This window comes from Diabrotica undecimpunctata, chromosome 1, assembly GCF_040954645.1.
Source record: "Diabrotica undecimpunctata isolate CICGRU chromosome 1, icDiaUnde3, whole genome shotgun sequence".
Lineage (NCBI taxonomy): Eukaryota > Metazoa > Arthropoda > Insecta > Coleoptera > Chrysomelidae > Diabrotica > Diabrotica undecimpunctata.
This window is the reverse complement of record NC_092803.1, coordinates 152,449,617-152,468,675: the sequence shown is the minus strand read 5'-3', so window position 1 is coordinate 152,468,675 and position 19,059 is coordinate 152,449,617. Positions and strand designations below refer to the sequence as shown.

General features: G+C 30.5%; 1 protein-coding gene across 2 annotated transcripts in view; it reads right to left on the bottom strand.

Annotated features, from left to right (window-relative positions):
* The window catches only part of AIF (Apoptosis inducing factor), a 34,300-nt gene extending 18,746 nt beyond the window's left edge, over positions 1-15,554 (bottom strand). Inside the window, exons 1-7 of one of the 2 annotated variants that reach the window (XM_072520246.1) lie at positions 15,085-15,554; positions 14,809-15,029; positions 14,567-14,722; positions 13,894-13,960; positions 4,123-4,256; positions 3,924-4,054; positions 1,276-1,451 (exon numbers count right to left, since the gene is read on the bottom strand). In XM_072520246.1, the coding sequence (XP_072376347.1) occupies positions 1,276-1,451; positions 3,924-4,054; positions 4,123-4,256; positions 13,894-13,960; positions 14,567-14,722; positions 14,809-15,029; positions 15,085-15,181 (982 nt within the window). In that variant the 5' untranslated portion in view covers positions 15,182-15,554. The remainder of the gene's footprint in view (positions 1-1,275; positions 1,452-3,923; positions 4,055-4,122; positions 4,257-13,893; positions 13,961-14,566; positions 14,723-14,808; positions 15,030-15,084) is intronic. The other variant, XM_072520247.1, reaches the window with a different exon arrangement.
* Between the last annotated feature and the right edge of the window lie 3,505 nt (positions 15,555-19,059).

Genomic DNA, 19,059 nt, shown 5'->3' with positions numbered 1-19,059 from the left:
GAGATGATTGGAGAACCTGTTGAAGGAAGCCAAGGCCCGATTTGGGCTGTAGCGCCATTGGATGGATGGAAATTGTTTGTTAAAAATTAAGTGTGACGTTATATTATTTCAAAGTTATTTATATTTATTTTAGAGATATATTTTGAAAATGTGTGTTATTTATTTAAATTATTAATCTTGAACAGACAGCACTGTAACAAGGTAAAACAAGATTTTGATGTTAGTTTGGATGTGCATATGATCCAAGGCATATTTATTAAGTAAATAAAGATCAAATCTTGGTCTTTTTTGGTAGAGGGAAAAAATATTGTGGTATTAGATAGTAAAAAAACAGAAATACAATTTTTAAGAATGTGAAAAACATTTAAGGGACAAACAGAACACAATAAACAGACAAAACAAACATTTAATTTACAAAACGGAGGTAGTTTGTAGGTGGTGCACTACATGACTTATGTGATGGAGGAACTGGCTAATATTCAAGAACTTTCCCATTAGTCGTCAATTAATGCAGTAAACCCGATGATCACCTATCTCCAGATTACCATAACGTTTTATAACCCATAACCATGTTTTCTCAAACATTTAATAATAATCCTTGTATCGGCATCATTTAGTTTGCCATATACCGTTGGACCGTTGACCTGAGGATGCATAGAAAATTATACGTAGTATACGAAACCAATCGTCGGTCGTAGAATAAATTGATTGTGATTAAGTCTTGAATAAATGTGGTTGAGAATTTGTCCTCTCTATATTACAATCATCTAAGGCTTTTGACAATTTAATAACTGGAATTTCATCTGGGCCTGTTATCTTTTCGTTTTGCATGCTGTATTGAGTACTTTACTTCTGAAGGTAAAATTTAATTTATATAATATTAAAATTTGAAAATTCATTAAAAGAATTTTTATAGCAGAAAAAATTACAACTTAAAAATCTGAATGGTTTATAAACCTCCATAAACTTTCAACAACCTCTTGGATTTTCTTTTAGACATTGTTAAAGGTGTTTCGCATAACATTTTCATGTTGCTCAAATGCCTAATGAAAATGGTCAACTCCTCAGACTATAAATTGTATTAAAGAGATGCATTCAATATTTTTCTTATGTCTAGGTTTACGTCTTTCATTAATTATTAGTGTCTGTTACAGAATATTTAAATAACACATTCAGAAAATTTTTAAAGTAGCCATTATTAAATAACACCTAACGAACATTCTACCCCGATCTCGAAAGATTCAAATACCTTACCTGTTATTATAAAAAGTTTACCTGTTGCAACGAGACACTTGTTATATCTTATTTCTGAACCATCCTCCAGATAAGCAATTCTTTCAACGATATCCAGTTTATTTATACTCCAACCTCTGGCAACAGCTACTCCCCCGTTCGGATTTGACATTAAATCTTTGCAATCTATGTAGAAATCTTCTGGTTCGTACATCAAACTATAAACAAGAAATTTATGAAAACATATTGTAGATGTATCATACGGTAAACTATAAAATAAAGATGGCTCACAGTATTTTTGGTAGTCAATAAACTAAGCTTAACTACATGGCATACTAAGTTGAACCTTTCAATATGTTCACTATTGCAAACATGAGAGATATATAGTCCATTGAAAAGTTACATTAGGGTTGCATTTTTGAGGGGACGCAATTTTATTTTTTTGATGTGTTGGAAAGGTAAGAATCAGCTTAAGTTCAAGTTTTTGAGGTTGCCATCCTTTTCCCCAACCGCCATCTTGGAAAACGGGTACAACGGATTTTCGTCTACAGAAAATTGTATGATATATTATTTGTAGCAAATTCAATTGTCACCACTTTATTCCTATTACTTTTAATCGTAAACTGAAAAAAAAAGTTAAAAACAAAAATAACTAAAAATTTTTGAACAAATTTTCTTTTGGGCCTTATAAACTTTTTTCTGACCATTTTACAATAAAATGACATCAGTCCAATATTATGGCGGGTTTTCAAAGAATAATTTTCGCTACAAATTTGTTTTATTTTATTAATTTCTATGGATATTACAGCGCTTCGAAGTTAAGCAACCGTACAGAAAATGGTATTAGACATTTTTTTAGAAAATTAAATTGTCTACAACTTTATTGCTATTACTTTTGATAGTAAAATGAAAAATAAAAAAGTTATTAACAAAAATAACTAAACATTCTTGAACAAATTTTGTTTTAAGCCTTATAATTTTTTTCTGTTAATTTTACAATAAAATGGCATCAGAGACATATTATAGAGGGTTTTTCAACGAATAATTTTCACTACAAAGGCTATAGCGGGATAAGATGGTAAAATCTGCACATGGCTGGATTCTTATTTAAGATTAGGCGCTCAAAAGTACATATTTAGAAAACCCTTTAGCCAAATTTTTAGCTCCCTAGGTGACACCAGCGGCCTTCTGTCGAAAAAATGTGTTTTTTCGAAAAAAAAAATTTCCTGAGAGATTCTTTGCTTTAAAAATCTAAAAAAAAATTATGAACACATGTTTTAATGTCGAAAATCCCTTCGATATTTTGGATCCAAATTGAGCTCAAGAAAAAAAATTTAGGTTATGTAAGTAATTTTTGGCAAACTTCTAAATAATTATTTTTCGTGTATTTTTTTTCCCTTTCTTTTGAATAGCGGTGTTAAATTTGCCATTTTTGTTCCGGAAAGAATGCATTTTGCATTTGATCCTCAAAATTTGAAAAAACGCATTTTTTTGGTGTTTTTCCCATGTTTTTAGCACATAAACTCAACTGTATGTCAATAAAAGACGGTTTTTGATATATATTTTTTTTGTTATTTCTAATAGCGCGATTAGATTTACCATGATCAGACCAGAACATGGTCAAAATATGACAAACCCTCTTTTTTGATATTCTTCTCCCATGTTTTTAGCACATAACCAAAACTGCATGTGAATGAAGCACGATTTTTCATGTATTTTTTTTCTTTCGTTTTTACTCATAACAGGGTCATGTTGCCCATTTTCAGACTATAACATACTCGTTAATTCGAAAACACTGCATTTTCGGTGATTTTTTTCATAATTTAAGCACATAACCTTATTTAAATGTGACAAATAACGATTTTTGTTCGCCCCTTTATTCCAGTGGTGGTTATCATTTAAATATTCTTTATGGATTGAGTTAATAAAATAATTATATTTAATTTTATATAAGTATTGATCAGTGCAGAGAGGATGTCGAAAGCTCGGCGCAATGAAAATCAGATTCAACCCGGAAGACTGGTGAGTTTAATATTAATTTGTATAATAGTATTAATCTTAGCTCTAGGTTTAATTGTACTAACCGCGGAAATCGTTCGGAACATTATATATATATATATATATATATATATATATATATATATATATATATATATATATATATATATATATATAGAGTGTGTAGAGGAACGCCTAGAAGAAGATGGCTGGATGAGGTAGATGATATACGAACAATGAGTGTTAAAGACTGGAAAGTTCAATGCAAGGACAGAAAGAAATGGAAAAGAGTCACGACAGCAGCAAAGATGCGCAGCAAGCTATAAATTGTTTATTAAAGCACAGTTATAAAGGATGTATAACTGCTCATGCGTATATGTCAAAATAAAGGTGCTTTTATTAAATGATGACATAAAATACGTCTTTAATAACTCTCTATTTCTTTTGTTGATGATAGCTTCTTTGTTAGTCATATAATGGCGTCATCTATTAGTTATATTGCGATTTAAAATTACAGAGAAACTATTTTTAAGGTCTTTTCGTAAAATTATCTTCTAGATAAAATTTCTGATAGTAAAAAATATAACAAAAAAAGAATTATCTAATTTGGCTGAAGTGAAGCCCGTAAAAACATTTCGGCGATTAATTTTTATTAATACAGATTAGGCACTATAGGCATTATAAAAATTTACCTTCTTTCTGAACCATTCCACTGTTTGAAATTCAACTTTTCCACTGAATCCTTATTATCATTGAACCATATCTCTTTTGATAACGGTGGTCGCATATAAGGGAAAAAATATTCACTAGAAATTATCAGTACCTACAAAAAATTCGTGTTTGTTTATTTATTTAAGATTTATTACATCTGGAAATCAATCATTGTACTACCTTTGCAGTAGGATCTGCAGATTTAATGGCACGAAATGCTGTAAAAGAGGCTGTTCCTCCTCCTATTAACAAATAAGGCACGTCTTTGGGTATATCTTTTGAAAGTAGGGGGCTTTTTATAAGTTTCCTCTTTTCTAAAAAAAAATTATAAACTGATGATATTTATATGGGAGATGGAGAGTTGTTCGTAATGAACAGAATAATTTAAAGTAGATAGAACATATTAAAATATAAAAAGTTTCTGCCAACTTCCAATTTCACAATTTGGACCACAAGCATTAACTTGACACATTGAGTGACAATCTTGTTCTGAAGCTATTTTCTTGTGGCATTTTATTATAATTTACTATTTTTATTGGGAATTAACCACAATAAAATACGTTTATTTTGACGTTTAAATTCCCACTTCAGAAATCATTCAAAAATCAGAAGTGGAAATCGAAATATCAAAATAAAGGTAAACTAAAGTTGTGGTTAATTCTCAATAATACATTGGGTTCCTACAAAATACCCGTATTTTTCATGACTACTGGCAATTCATTCGTATAACACTGATGTGTTTGCATGGCTACTGGAGAATAGACACTTGCTGATACTGACTAGAATAAAACTCGCGAGAAACGCCTTACTGTCAAACAACGTTCACGAAGACATTAGTTGTGTAACACCTGTGCAATGAATAACGTACACTAGATGTACGTCTTCTAGCACGCGGAGAGTAGTTAAAAGGAGTTGCCTCTGCCTTAAAACTGAAACCTGTCAACTAAGAGAGATAATCCTCACTACGAGAGATAGCAGGAAACATAAGGCAGGCAAGAAAAATCACCTCATTAACTTTCCCCATCCCAATCATAAGGCAAGTAGAAATGCGATGGTTTTTAGTCGCAGATTTTAAATAACGAAGAAAGAATAGGAAGAATTGCCGAAAGGAAACATTATCTTAGATACACTCCGAACTTGAAAATAATCTTTAAAACAGTGATATTAAAGAATTGTATTCAAGAAATAAAGAAGATGAAATATCTTACGTCTGTGTGAAAAAAAAATGAATCAAAAATGGTAAGATACAAGACAATGGGTATGTGTTCTTTGAACTTGCAAACAACGACCAACAGCATAGAAATAGATTAGCAATAATTTTAGACACAAATACCGATAAAACAGTCACTGTCGCTTTTTCCACTCTCTGTAAGAAACTTGTTAATTAATTCAAGTACAATAAAACATGTTCACAATTAACATCATTCAATTAACATTTGATTCAACAGAGGATAAAAAAGATGATATAATAAATGCATGGTATCAGGAAATAAGAGGTTCTGAAGAAAAAAATATTAATATTATTATAGATGATTTTAACAACAATGTGGGAAAAGCTGAAGCAATGTGTAAGGAATTGCTGACAGAGATTTGGGACAGAGAAATGAATGAGGTAAACTGATTGAGTATTCACACACCATTCGTTTGTTATTACAAATATGCGGTTCAAAACATAGGACGTTTACACAACTGGCAATCACCACAACATGTATACAAGGTGATTGATTAGTGTGATAAAGCTTAGTAGATCCGCTATAATAATAGATATCAATAAATGTTAATAACAAAAATTGTAGGCAAGTTTGAGGTTGATATTATAAAATTAGTTAGAATGTTACAGGGTGTTGGATAACATAGTGGCAGACCAAACTTACATTTTTTTAAATGGAACACCCTGTATTTTATTTTATATTCGAAATTTTCTTTACTTCCCCATCACAAGAATATGAAGTTTTCTTATGTTATATAGGATATTTACAAAGTAATTGTTACGATAAATATTATGGCGCATAAAACTGTAAATATATTATGACTAATTCTTTTCTATTTCTAGTAATTTCGGCGCTCAGTTGAAAGACTTGTTTACCTGAATTCTGATGAGTCAACCACGATTTGAAATTTCCAGAAACAGGCCGAATAAAACCAGTATGAGCGACCTTCTCGGCTCTTCGATGGGGAATCGCGGCAATTCCGGAACTAACGGCATTTTATATTTAAAGAGGAATTTTGTTGTAAACAGTTAGTTAGTTTTTGAACATCGCGTCGAGTTTTTAAAATGTAACGCACGTAGATAAATTATATAATTATTAGTGTAAAAAATAAATTAGTTATATTGTACAAATAAAGACTTTAAATGAACTTGAAAGTGTTATAAGTGTAGAACCTTTGATAATAAATAAAAACAATAAATTAGATTAACAAAAATATTACATTATAACCGATTTTCTATGAAAATCATAACAAGTTCAACTCCCTGTATAATTAAAAAATAAGCACAATAACAACGGTCTGTTGCTGCCATATTTTTTCATTGATTGTCAATATTATCAAAAATGATTGATATTACTAATTTTCTTTATATCAAATACAGGGTGAGTCAAAAGGCAAGTACATTATGTTCTCAGTATTTTAAATAGAACACCCTATATTTTATGTCAATGTCAAAAAGTACCATTACCATACTTCAACTTTTATTCAATATTCTCTACGTCTTTAATTTAATAAAAGGTATGCGTGTGCGTTCCATTTTTTCCATTTACAAATCCAGATATGTATGCAGTTTATTTTGCAGAAAAAGATGTTTGGGTACATGACATTAATCTGAGGCGCAAGCAACAAGGAGAATTTCATAACTTGTACCCAGAAATTCGCAGAAATGAGAACGGTTTGTATATATTTTTAATACTAAAAATATATACAAACGACATTTAAAAGTTTTGATGAAATTTTAGATACAAAAAATCACCAAACAACAAACAAATTTTAGGGAACCAGTTGATGCTACAGAACGATTTTATTTTTAATACATACTTTCTTGTAATCTGGGTTTGACATGTTGAACAATATATCATTTTTTTTACAATTTCGATAAGTTTTTCGATATCCATTTTTATTTGCATCGACGCGATCAGCGATAAACGTAAACTGCTGCGTTCTGAACGCTAAACTAATTACATATCGGCGATTGCTGTCAGAACGCTGTACAAATTTCTTTGATCGCCAGCAGATCGCGACCAGTATGTTCTGGTGTGTTTTCCGCCTAAGAATATTCCGAATATAAAATAAAATACAGGCTGTTCCCTTTTAAAAAATGTAAGTCTACCACTATGTTATCGAACTCCTGTAACATTCTAAGTAATCTTGTAATATAAACCTCAAACTTGCCTACAATTTTTGTTACTAACTTTTATTGCTATCTATTATTATAGCGGATCTACTGAGCATTATCACACTAATCAATCATATAATATACAGGGTGTTTCAAAAAAAGGTAACCCCGTCTCTAGGGTAGGTAAAAAACTGAAAAATAATTGGGGTTTGCTTAGTAAAAAATTTTTGTAACGCCATCCGTTTTCAAGATACAGCGCGTTGAAGAAAAACAAAATTTTACGCATTTTTTACGATTTTGCCGAAACTACTGGCAACATTGTAATGAAATTTTATACGAATATGTTTTGGAAGCTGATACATCCCATGAATTTGTTTTTATATCTGATTATCATAGAGGGCGCTAGTTACACGGATCGTACTACGTATTAGTCAATATAACTTTTTTAAGAGTATAATAATTAATCAAAATTTCAAGTAAACTTAAACATCTTTCAATTTTACACGAAAAAGGTACTCTTGGTAAAACTCGATACTGTGTACCGTTTTCGGAATATTTTGATTTGAAAATTATGAAGTAATAATTGATGCTGGTAGTAATGATAAAGTTCTAATAGGTATACCTCTATTTTCTCCAAGTGTGCCATGGACATCCGACATTTATTGATTGTTATGACGATAAATCAACAATAATTAGAGTTTTGAAACCTTGTTATTTGTAAAATCAAATCAAAATGTACTCAAATGTTGAATACACTGACATGTTATTAACCTTAGGCGAATGTTTAGGATGTTCTAGTACAGCTGTGACACGTTATGCAGAAAAGTTTCCTAGAAGAAACTTACCAAGTAAAAAAACATTTAGAGCCGTTGAACGATGTTGTCGAGAAACTGGGAATGTGAGACCAAATAAAATAAATTCTGGTAGACCAAGAACAACAAGAACAATTAATAAAGAAAATAATATTTTAAATTTACTTGATCAAGATCCAACAGTTAGCGTAAGGAATATAGCAAGACAAACAAATACTTCTTCTTCAAGTACTTGGCGGATACTGAAAGAACAGCAATTACATCCTTATCATTACAGACAAGTCCAAGAGCTCTTGCCAGATGATCTACCGGTTAGAGTGGATTTTTGTGAAACATTGCAACAAAGGACAGCCCACAATCCAAATTTTTTAAAATGCATTCTTTTTACGGACGAGGCCACCTTTACGCGACAAGGTATGTTTAACTCCCATAATGCACACTACTGGTGTGATGAGAATCCACGAGTCAAAAGGGTATCACATTACCAACACTCATTTAAAGTTAATGTTTGGGCAGCAACTTTAGGTAACAAATTAATAGGTTATCATATTTTACCAGGAAATTTAAATGGTGATATGTATCTTGATTTTTTAAACCATTCCTTATTCGAGATATTAGAAGATTTAACGCTAAACGAGCGAAGATCTTTATTTTTTATGCACGATGGAGCTCCACCAGACTTTGATAGAAGGTGTCGTAATTGGTTGAGTAATCATTTTCCGAATCGATGGATTGGTAGAGGTGCAGAAGCTCCGATTCATTGGCCTCCTCGGTCATGCGATTTTAACCCTTTGGACTACGCAGTTTGGTCGTATATTAAGGAAAAAGTCTATGCTACAGTGGTAAATTCACGCCAAGAATTGCAAGAAAGAATTCAACGTCAATTTAATAACATCATAGCTGATCCCCTACCGTTTAGAAGGTTAATGGAATCTTTAGAAAAAAGAATAGACTTGTGTTTGTGTTTTGAACACTTACTGTAATTGAATTTGATTTTATGTTCTTAGTCGTTAATTTAATTTTCTTCTTGTGAGTTTTGTTTAATTACTAACTATTTTATACCAGCATCAATTATTACTTCATAATTTTCAAATCAAAATATTCCGAAAACGGTACACAGTATCGAGTTTTACCAAGAGTACCTTTTTCGTGTAAAATTGAATGATGTTTAAGTTTACTTGAAATTTTGATTAATAATTATACTCTTAAAAAAGTTATATTGACTAATACTTAGTACGATCCGTGTAACTAGCGCCCTCTATGAGAATCAGATATAAAAACAAATTCATGGGATGTATCAGCTTCCAAAACATATTCGTATAAAATTTCATTACAATGTTGCCAGTAGTTTCGGCAAAATCGTAAAAAATGCGTAATTTTTTTTTCTTCAACGCCCTGTATCTTGAAAACAGATGGCGTTACAAAAATTTTTTACTAAGCAAACCCCAATTATTTTTCAGTTTTTTACCTACCCTAGAGACGGGTTACCTTTTTTTGAAACATCCTGTATAACCTGCATAACATGTATATACATAATAAGCACAAACATAATAACTCCTAGAAAGAATTGGATAAAACAGCAGTGTCAGAAAATTGAAGAGTTTAATCAAAGTCACCATGATGCAAATTTGCACAGAATTACTTAATAAAAAGAGAATTATCTGAAATGATATTCTCATTGTCTTGAAAGAAATTCAAGAGGTAATAAAAACAGCTAGATTGGATGTAAATAATATTTGATATGATGATGAGACATTTCTTGTTGCAAATTCAGAATTAGGAAGGACTTCCAAAACTGACTGAATACATAAATGAGTGCTGTGAAGAACATGGTATAAGAATCACATTAAGTAAACAAAATTACTTACCATAAACAGATCACAAAACATGAAAAACCCAATATAGAACAAAAATGATGTGTTAGAAATAATAGGAACATAAATAGTTGGTATAGTATTTTTCATATAAAAATGCGTGCACGTCACAATTTATATAAAGTGACGTCACTTATGTTTAAAATTTAGAGAACGTCAACCTTAGATTCCAAATTTTCCTAACACGGCTAATAATACGAAACCCATACGGAACTGCTCGATCTTTCATAGGCGTCATCATGGTATAATAATCAGAACAATGTAATCATCATTATATTGGGAATTTTAGAATTATATTGATTAAATAACAAAAACATTTATTATTAATAATATAAATTTTATGAAATAACTCTTTAAGTCTAATATTCCACAAAATAATAAGATTAATTAAATATATTAGACAATTGTACGCAACTGATATGGGAATACTTCAAATTTTTTGACAGTTCAGCGTGTGGCAAAATTGTTTAAAGTGTTGCCGCTTTTTTAGAGTAAGAATTTTGTTTACGTTTTGATTTCTTACACAATCTGATCATAATATATTATATATTAATAAATTGTATTTATAAATACATATTAAATTTAGATTAATATCTTTAAAAACTAATTATTGTTGTGTATTGTGATTGTGCTATGCCAAAACAACTAAATAGTCTGTAGAAAGCTGATAAGCTTTCATATAATATAGATTATTTTGAACAAGAAATAATGACGGGACGTTTTTACTATTAATGCTCTAAATAGAGGTAAGTATAAAATTTAGAATATATAATTTTGTATTAAAATGTTTTCTTATGTATTTTAGTGTGTTGCAGTAGTCTTAAAACTAAGTGTATTTACTGTTATATAAAAGTTCGACAAACAGTTGACATTTTAAAAATTCCTCACTAACTAACTATTCTGATGTTTTGGCAACGCTGTGGGGTTCTGACGTCGTAAACACTGAATGACGTGCACGCATTTTTATATGAAAAATACTATAAGTAAATATCCACTGATGTAAAAATTAAAAGGCACATTGAGATAACTAGAGAGGCATTTGTAAAGTCAGAATAAAAATTATATATGGTCCTTGTTACATGATGTCGAAACATGGATATCACTAATGAATAAATTAGAAGCATTCAAGAGGTATAAATTTAACAAAATGTTGAAAATACAATCCAAAATACTGACAAGGGCTACTATTTTCCATAAAGTAAAGGAAAGCAAGATATCTTGGATATAAAATGAGAAATCAGAAATATGAGTTATTTTAATTAATACTGGAAGAAAAAAGGCTAACGTGGAGTAGAACTTAAAAAATAATGTGACTAAATAATATTAAAAAATAGGCTAGTTTAGATGTACAAACAGTTTAAAATAGTTGTTGCTAGAAATAGATGTACCGGAGTAATAGCAAAGAATATAGACACATATAGAAGGATTTTTCACTGTCATTTTTTGGTCTCTGTTATAGAAAAGAAACAGAAGTTGATCAAGATTTTAGTTCCTTATTTGTACCACTAGGGAGCGGTCATGTCAGCGCTATTACTGCTTCTAAAATATGAAAAAATGTGGGAACAAATGCAACTTATATTTTCATATGTACATGCCGCGTGGTCGTAGAGTAGCATTAAATATTTGCGTTTTATAAAATTTTTTGAAGAAAATAAAATGTTATTTTAATTTTTAATAACTGAATCTTTTTAGAAAAAATATTGTGATTCAAATTTTTAATTTAAACATGTACAAATCTACAAATAATATAATTACATGCTATACAAATAATATAATTACACGCTTACAAGCTATAAATAAAATTAATTAAATTTTAATCACTGGGAGAGAAAGCCCAAAACATCTCGCTGATCCCGTTAGTACGCTAGAATTGCTTTTTAGCACATACACCAAAGAATTAATTTTTACAATTTGAAAATTCGAAAATGTGAAGTATAATTTCGGATTTTTAAATTTAAAAAATAAATAAATAAGTCTCAAATAACGCTTCCCTAGAGCTCAACAAAGCAAGATGGGGAAAAAGGCAAAAATGGCTGGGACATGGACCATGACAAATTCCAAGAAAACCAAAGGGCTCTAACGAGCGGACTACGCCATAAAGCACCATTTAGTATTCAGAATAGACACTATTCTGTTACTCAACTAGATCAGGCTCAAGCAAATTTGATCATTAACAAACTGGAGCAAGCACTTGGTGAGGCTTCTATCGGAGATCAGAATGAACTTCTACAGTTCCATAAAACATCATTTAGCGAAGGGACCCTGTGGGCGAACTGTGTTAACAAGTAAACAAAAAAATGAATGACTTTAGTGGTGAAGACTATGAAGGGCCTGTGGGAGGGAGCAAACTTAAATATAGTTATATGATTCAAATAATATGCAAACAATATTTATTCATTGTGAAAATTATGTTTTACTAGTAGTTGTTATTTTGAAACAAGAATAAATAGATACAGTGTAAAAACTTTTCACATAGACTATTCATGAAAAGTTTCTGTTAAATATTTCAAAAAGAATTCAGGAATGCTTTTAGTTCTTATTAAAAGATTATGGATGAAATACAAAATTTCAAAATTTAGTAAAAACTTTCTTTTAATACTTTTTTGAACAGGACAATTGTTCAATAAAATAATTTCGAAAATAGTCTAAAAAGTTTAATGAAAAGTCTTGAGAAAATTAAATTTTTGGACAGGAAAACAGTATAATAAAAAATTACGTGACAGTTTTTCGTTTTGTTGGAAAAAACCTATTTTTAATTCAAAGTTATAAAATTTTATTTACATGTAATAAAAAAAATAAATACTTTTGAAAATTTCATACCTTTTTAAGTTTTAAAATTTAAAATTGAACAATTTGATATATTAAAAATAAAGATTTTAATGTGAAAAAACAATAAAAAAGGCAAATTAATGGCAACAAAATTTTAGCATGGATGAATAGCTCCATTCATACTCTTTTCCCACTTCCCCTAACTATATCTTTCATGATGGTTTTAAGCTGACAGCCACAGTTTGAGTTTATGCAGACATCCTCTTCAGGAGTGTTTGAAGTATAATAACTGTGACCAAATCACTCATTCTATATATGTCTATATATGTCATGTCCTTCTATATATGTCTATATTCTTTGGTAATAGTTAACCTTAGATAGAAAACTATATTGTAAGAAAAATAAAGTAACAAGAAATAGCTAAAGGAACAAAATTTTTATTAATACGAATGAAGGATTGTGCTTTTAAAATTTACTGCAAAATTATTTTTCAGCTTCAAAATTAAGGAAATTATGGTCAAAAAAGCAAACACATTTTTTTCAGTTAACTTTCAGGGCAGAACTCTATCTAATTTTAGAACATGTATCCAGAATGCATCAGCAATGTTTTTATGTGTAGCCTAGACTTTAAATTAGGTATAAAACATTAAAATATTTGAAACTGTTATTTTATATATATTATAACTATAGGTATATGTTAAACATTTAAATAATAGTATATATAGGGCACTGATACTACTAACTGCTGTGGATGATTATTATAACTTCTTGCAGTTAATAGTTTTCTAAAATTCTAAAGCTTTAAAAGATCACAAAACATTAGTCATTATGAATAATTTGTAGAGTACCCATTCATTTTGTATTTAACTTAAATTATTCATTAAAATTCATTATTTCTGTAGTTGTCATTTTTCATAATGTACATGGACAGATAAATAAATAATAATAATAATAATCTAAACCTAACATGTTTATTATTTCCTAAATCTTCACATTCTCTACAATACTAAAGCTCTATGTGAAAATGGTAATGTCAAAATTTGAGGATGGAACAGATTTATAAGAAAATATTCAGTATAATATAAGGACACCTTATTAAGGATACAAAAATAGCCACCAAAACAAACTGAAATAAAAATTTCTGAAATATTTTTATGAAAAAACTTACTTTTCTCTTTCTTCTCAACTTTCTCATGCACTATTTCCTCCAAGTGCATTGGATTAAGTAAAAATATCTAAAAATAAAAAAACTTCATACAATAGGTATCTAAATAAAATTAAGACATAAATGATATAAAATGCGTAGTCCTATTAGTCTATCATAAATAATAATTATCATAAAAATAAAATAAGACAGTTTAGGATTGATTTTGTCACAGCATATTACCATTCTCTGATATGCATATTTCTGCCTGTTGGCTTCATCAGAGCGAACTCGTGGTAAGCTCTCTAACCATGAGTCTCTCTAAGCTTACCATGAGTTCACTCTGATGAAGCCAAGAGACAGAAATATGCATCTCAACAAATAGTGGTACACTGAAATGAAATCAAACCTAACAGTATATTTTATTTTTATTATTTTACTTTATTATGGAGTATTAGGAAATCGTTTTCACAAAGAGATTTCTGTCTAGACGAATTGGCATGATGTGGATAAAATTATAAATCCACATGCCAGACCATTGGTAGTCTGCTTGTTTTCCAACATTTAGAAAAACAGATTTTTGTTTTTAAAATCCTAAATCCAGAATTCAATGTTTAATTTATATTCTCAATAGACATTTTTACATCTATTATAATTAATTATATGCTTATAATCCAACACTACACACTATACTTACTACTCCTATTGTAAGTGCAGTTAGTAATAATCCAAAGATTAACAGCTTTTTGTTTCTAGCCCTTGCAGCCTTATCTTTTTCCTTCCAGTCACATTTTGGTTCAGGTATCTCACTCATTAAATTAGGATGCTTACAATCTTTGATTGAAGGTATTCTCTGAAAGAAATAGAAGTTTAGATCTGAAAGAGCACCGATCATTGGAACATGTGGTGAGGAATGGGGATATATGCTTATGGATTTACCGAAGTAGGGGTAGGTTTACATGGATTTATATCAACTGCACGGCATTCTTTTAATCTAAGCCCTGATGGCTTTGCATCTTTTTCTGGAGGCTTGGCAGGACAAGGATGGGACTTGATATTTTCTTCAGGTTTTTCACATACCTTCTTTTTGGGATCATCTTTAGAATCATCATTTTTGCTTGAATAACTTCTTATACTACTACACAGGCTTGCTCTTGTTACTACAAAATAAAAACCAATTTAAGACATTAATTAATGTGTAACATTGATGCTTACCGATTCCCTTGAATGGTGAATGTGCTAGATGACTTATAGAAGTAAATCTCAGTGGAGCTACAGCCAATACTTTAGATATCTGACGAATTCTGAACATTCTTGACTGAATAATTAATATTTATATAACATATGAACTTATAAAAAAAAGTATCAATTAAACGGTACTGGTACCGGAAAACTAAGAAATGTAGGGTATTATTAATGTTTGTGTATGAAATTAATATTTGCGAATATTTTTTATGAAAATATTGAAAACTTCAAAATTTTGACATCTTCATTTGTTTTAAAGTCAGCCAAATTGCTGTGGTCTAATAATTTCAAATACTATATTTAATGTACACTTTTTCTCACTATCGTTTATAATTTTGTTATGAAAATGACATTGAATTTTCATTAAAAAATAACACGAGGAACCGGCTTGACTTTTTCAATCTCATCTCAGAAAATCGCAATGTGACACTTGACTAATGACGGAAAAGCTCTAGGAATCAGGATTGAAAGATTTTATCACAGAATAACTAGCCGTGTGTGTAGAGGGTGATCTGTGGGCTCTGTGGCTTCTGTCTCTACAAATGAAATTTAAAAATAACAAACTGACTTAGGTATAATAAAATATAAACACTATATTCTTTTTTCGTCGTATGGTATCTATCACAAATTTACATATTAGAAAAATGAAATAAATAACCAAGCCTTAAATATTGCAACTAGTATTACATGTGTTTTAATTATAAATTAGGGTATGGGTCAATACGAGCTCAGACAACAGACGTTATAAAATACTCTTCTATCGTAACGTGAATACATTCAGATTGATAAAGAGACCATAAAAGCACTTTTCAGAATGTGCTTTACTGAGACTAAACCAAAACTGAAATACTAGACACATGGTAGTTGAATGGGCTGGTTTAAAACTTACGGTTCTAGGGAAAAGAACTGATAGTAACTCTGGAAAACAAGCAGAAATCAACTTACAGTCGTAAAAAGGTTTCCTTATTCAACATTATGTCAATAAAATAACAACTTCCCATAATGGAGCTGTCTCATGGACACATAAACTATAGACTCTGTAATAAAGAACCTAAAACAGTCAATCATATCTTGTATGACTTCGTAGCTATATATCCATGTGGCAAACACTTTTGGAGACTGTCAAGTGACTCCAAAAATATATGGTACCAATCTATTAGACCTGTACAAGCTGGTACAGCATACATCGTGTTTCGGAGGGCACATAATGCCGTCGGCTCCGGCTACATAAATAGTCAGGAACACTAAAAACCTAAAGGTTAAACTAATGGATATTAATGGAGTATTATAACTAGGGAGAGGATTTATATGCGATCAATTTTGTTGAAATATGCGCATACACATGCAGTAAAAAATTACAAATATGCACAAAGTATGCAGAAAAATTTTAAAAATTCACATTCCGAGAAACCACATATTTTCTGTTCTATTTAAGTGGGTTTAATAAATATTATCTTTGAAATGAAAACATTATTTTTTATACGTAATTTATTCTACTTTTCTACAAATATCTCTACTTTTATACAAACTTATATCAATAGTGAAGTAGGTAACTATTTAGAATAAAACAACAATATGACTACATATGTCTTCGATTATAATTAACTACAATGTATTTTTACAAATTATTTACGAGAAAACATTTTCTTTGATCTAATAAAATATTTTTATAACTTGAAAAACTTCTTTCAACACCAACAGAAGTAATTGGGGCGTATTTAAAATAACTTGTTAAAGCAGAAAATTCTACAAAAAATCAATTTAAAAATTTCCATTAAAAAGTTCGTAAATGTCCTCCAAAGTTGTAAAGCTGTTATTTTTTTCTAGAACGATACTAATTTCTTTTTAACTAAATTACCGATTTTATCAAGTGTGTAAAGTCACAAAGACTAAACTGGCTTGGTCACCTAGAAAGAATGCCAGATAATCGAGCTGTAAAAGTAGTCCAGAGATGGAAGCCCCAAGGAAACAGAACAAGAGGAAGGCCCCGTAAAAGATGGATAGACGACGTAGAGAGGGATCTTAAAACCATGAACATCAGGCAGTGGCGAAGGAAAGTATCCGACAGGGCAGAATGGAAGAACATTGTTAAGCAGGCCAAGACTCACAAAGGGTTGTAGAGCCATTAGAAGAAGAAGAAGACCGATTTTATCGAAAACTTTTGAAATGTTTGCTTTAAAGTTTCTAACTATTTCGACCGATTCTATTAAAGACATTTTCTGCATTTCTAAATTATTTATGGTTTTTACTATAAAACCATAACGCGTCTTGATAAAAGTTAGCTTATTTGCCAATAGAGTTGTTTTAACAACATTTTGTGCCTTTATAATAGCAGCACTGTCTTTGGCGTTAAATTCTAAAATCAATTCCTTAATTAGGTACCACGAAATGTTTATTATAAAAAATTGAAGCTTCCATCCAAGTTGGCATCCTGGCTTCCTTCTGTCAGTGGTTCTCAAACATAAATAATATTTGCTCCAACATACTTGGGTTAAATTAAAATAAAATATAAATTAAGAAATGCCTTTTATTTATGTCACACAAGCAGTTTGTTTTTAATTCTACAGTATGTGCTAGCGATACAAACCATTTGTTTATAGATTTAAATAAAATCGAATAAAATAAAACTAAAATATAAAGAAACTTTTTATTTATGTATTGTTCCGTTCAAAAGTTAAGGGGGAAGGACTTTTAAAAACCTCACTGTATATGTCAGCAGTAAAAAAACGTAGGATTATCCGAAAATAAAACTAATAAATAAGTTGAAAATAAAAGAAGTCATTGTATTTAATTTCGTGAATAAGTAATCGTAATTGTACACCATTATATTTAGTTCCTTTTTCTGTCAATCGCTGTCACATCTAGTTTCTGCTTCACTATCATCATCATCATTATTATCGTCACTATCATCACTATCTCCGTTATTTATATTTATAATAATTGGTTCGATATCATCCAACACATTGTCAATTTCCCACATTTTTTTTTTCTGTTGCTATTACGTGATTTACGTAGTTTTTCCATTTCTCTGGCATAATGACCTGGTAAGCTGCTGTAATTAAATTTCGCGTTGCGTCCAGCTATATACCGTTTCCCTTCACTCCAAAGCATTTCGATGGGATTGAGTTCACAGTGATAGGGTGGGAGCCTCAGAATCTTCACATTGTGCTTTTTGGCAAAATCTTCTATTATGTACCTGTCATATTTTGCTTTCAAGGCCTTGACTACATCAAGTAACTCGCATTTTAGGTAGTCTTCTTCAAAAAATAGATCCTTTGACAGCAGCCATTCTTGAATATCTTTTTTAGTGTTGAACTGTTGGAAATGTGTTCTGACTTTCTCCTGTGATAGGAGGTATTATCCATTACCACAACAATTTTCTCTGACAAATTTAGCATTAAGTTATTTTCGAACCAATCTTCGAAGGTCGGTCCATCCATTTCGTGGTGGTAGTCCTGAGTATTTTTCTTTGCCAAAAACGTGAGCTCTGATCCATCAACAAATCCACTGTTAGATCCTGCGTGCAATAAAACGAACCGTGCACCACGAGCTGTTGGAGCTTTTAATCCTGTTGTCAGATCAAGAACAAAAGCATCGCGATGAGATGTAATTGTTTTATCAACCCATTCTTTTTTCAAACTGTGCCAGATATTTACCAATGATTCATCCAAATACACTATGTTGTATCCTTCTGCACGGTATTTACGAATTGCGCGTAAATCACGATGACGCCACGAGATGATTTCTGGTTTTTCAATCAAAATTGAATTTCTGCCATGTTTGATAAACACAAAATCCATATCACTCAGCAAGCGATGTAGCGTGGCCCGTGAAAAGTTGGACAAAGTTTCTTCGACATTTACAACAGCTAATATGGTGTTTATTGTTGGTGGTATGTTGTTACGAAAAACTTGATGAACTATTCTACGAATTTGGCTCCTGACA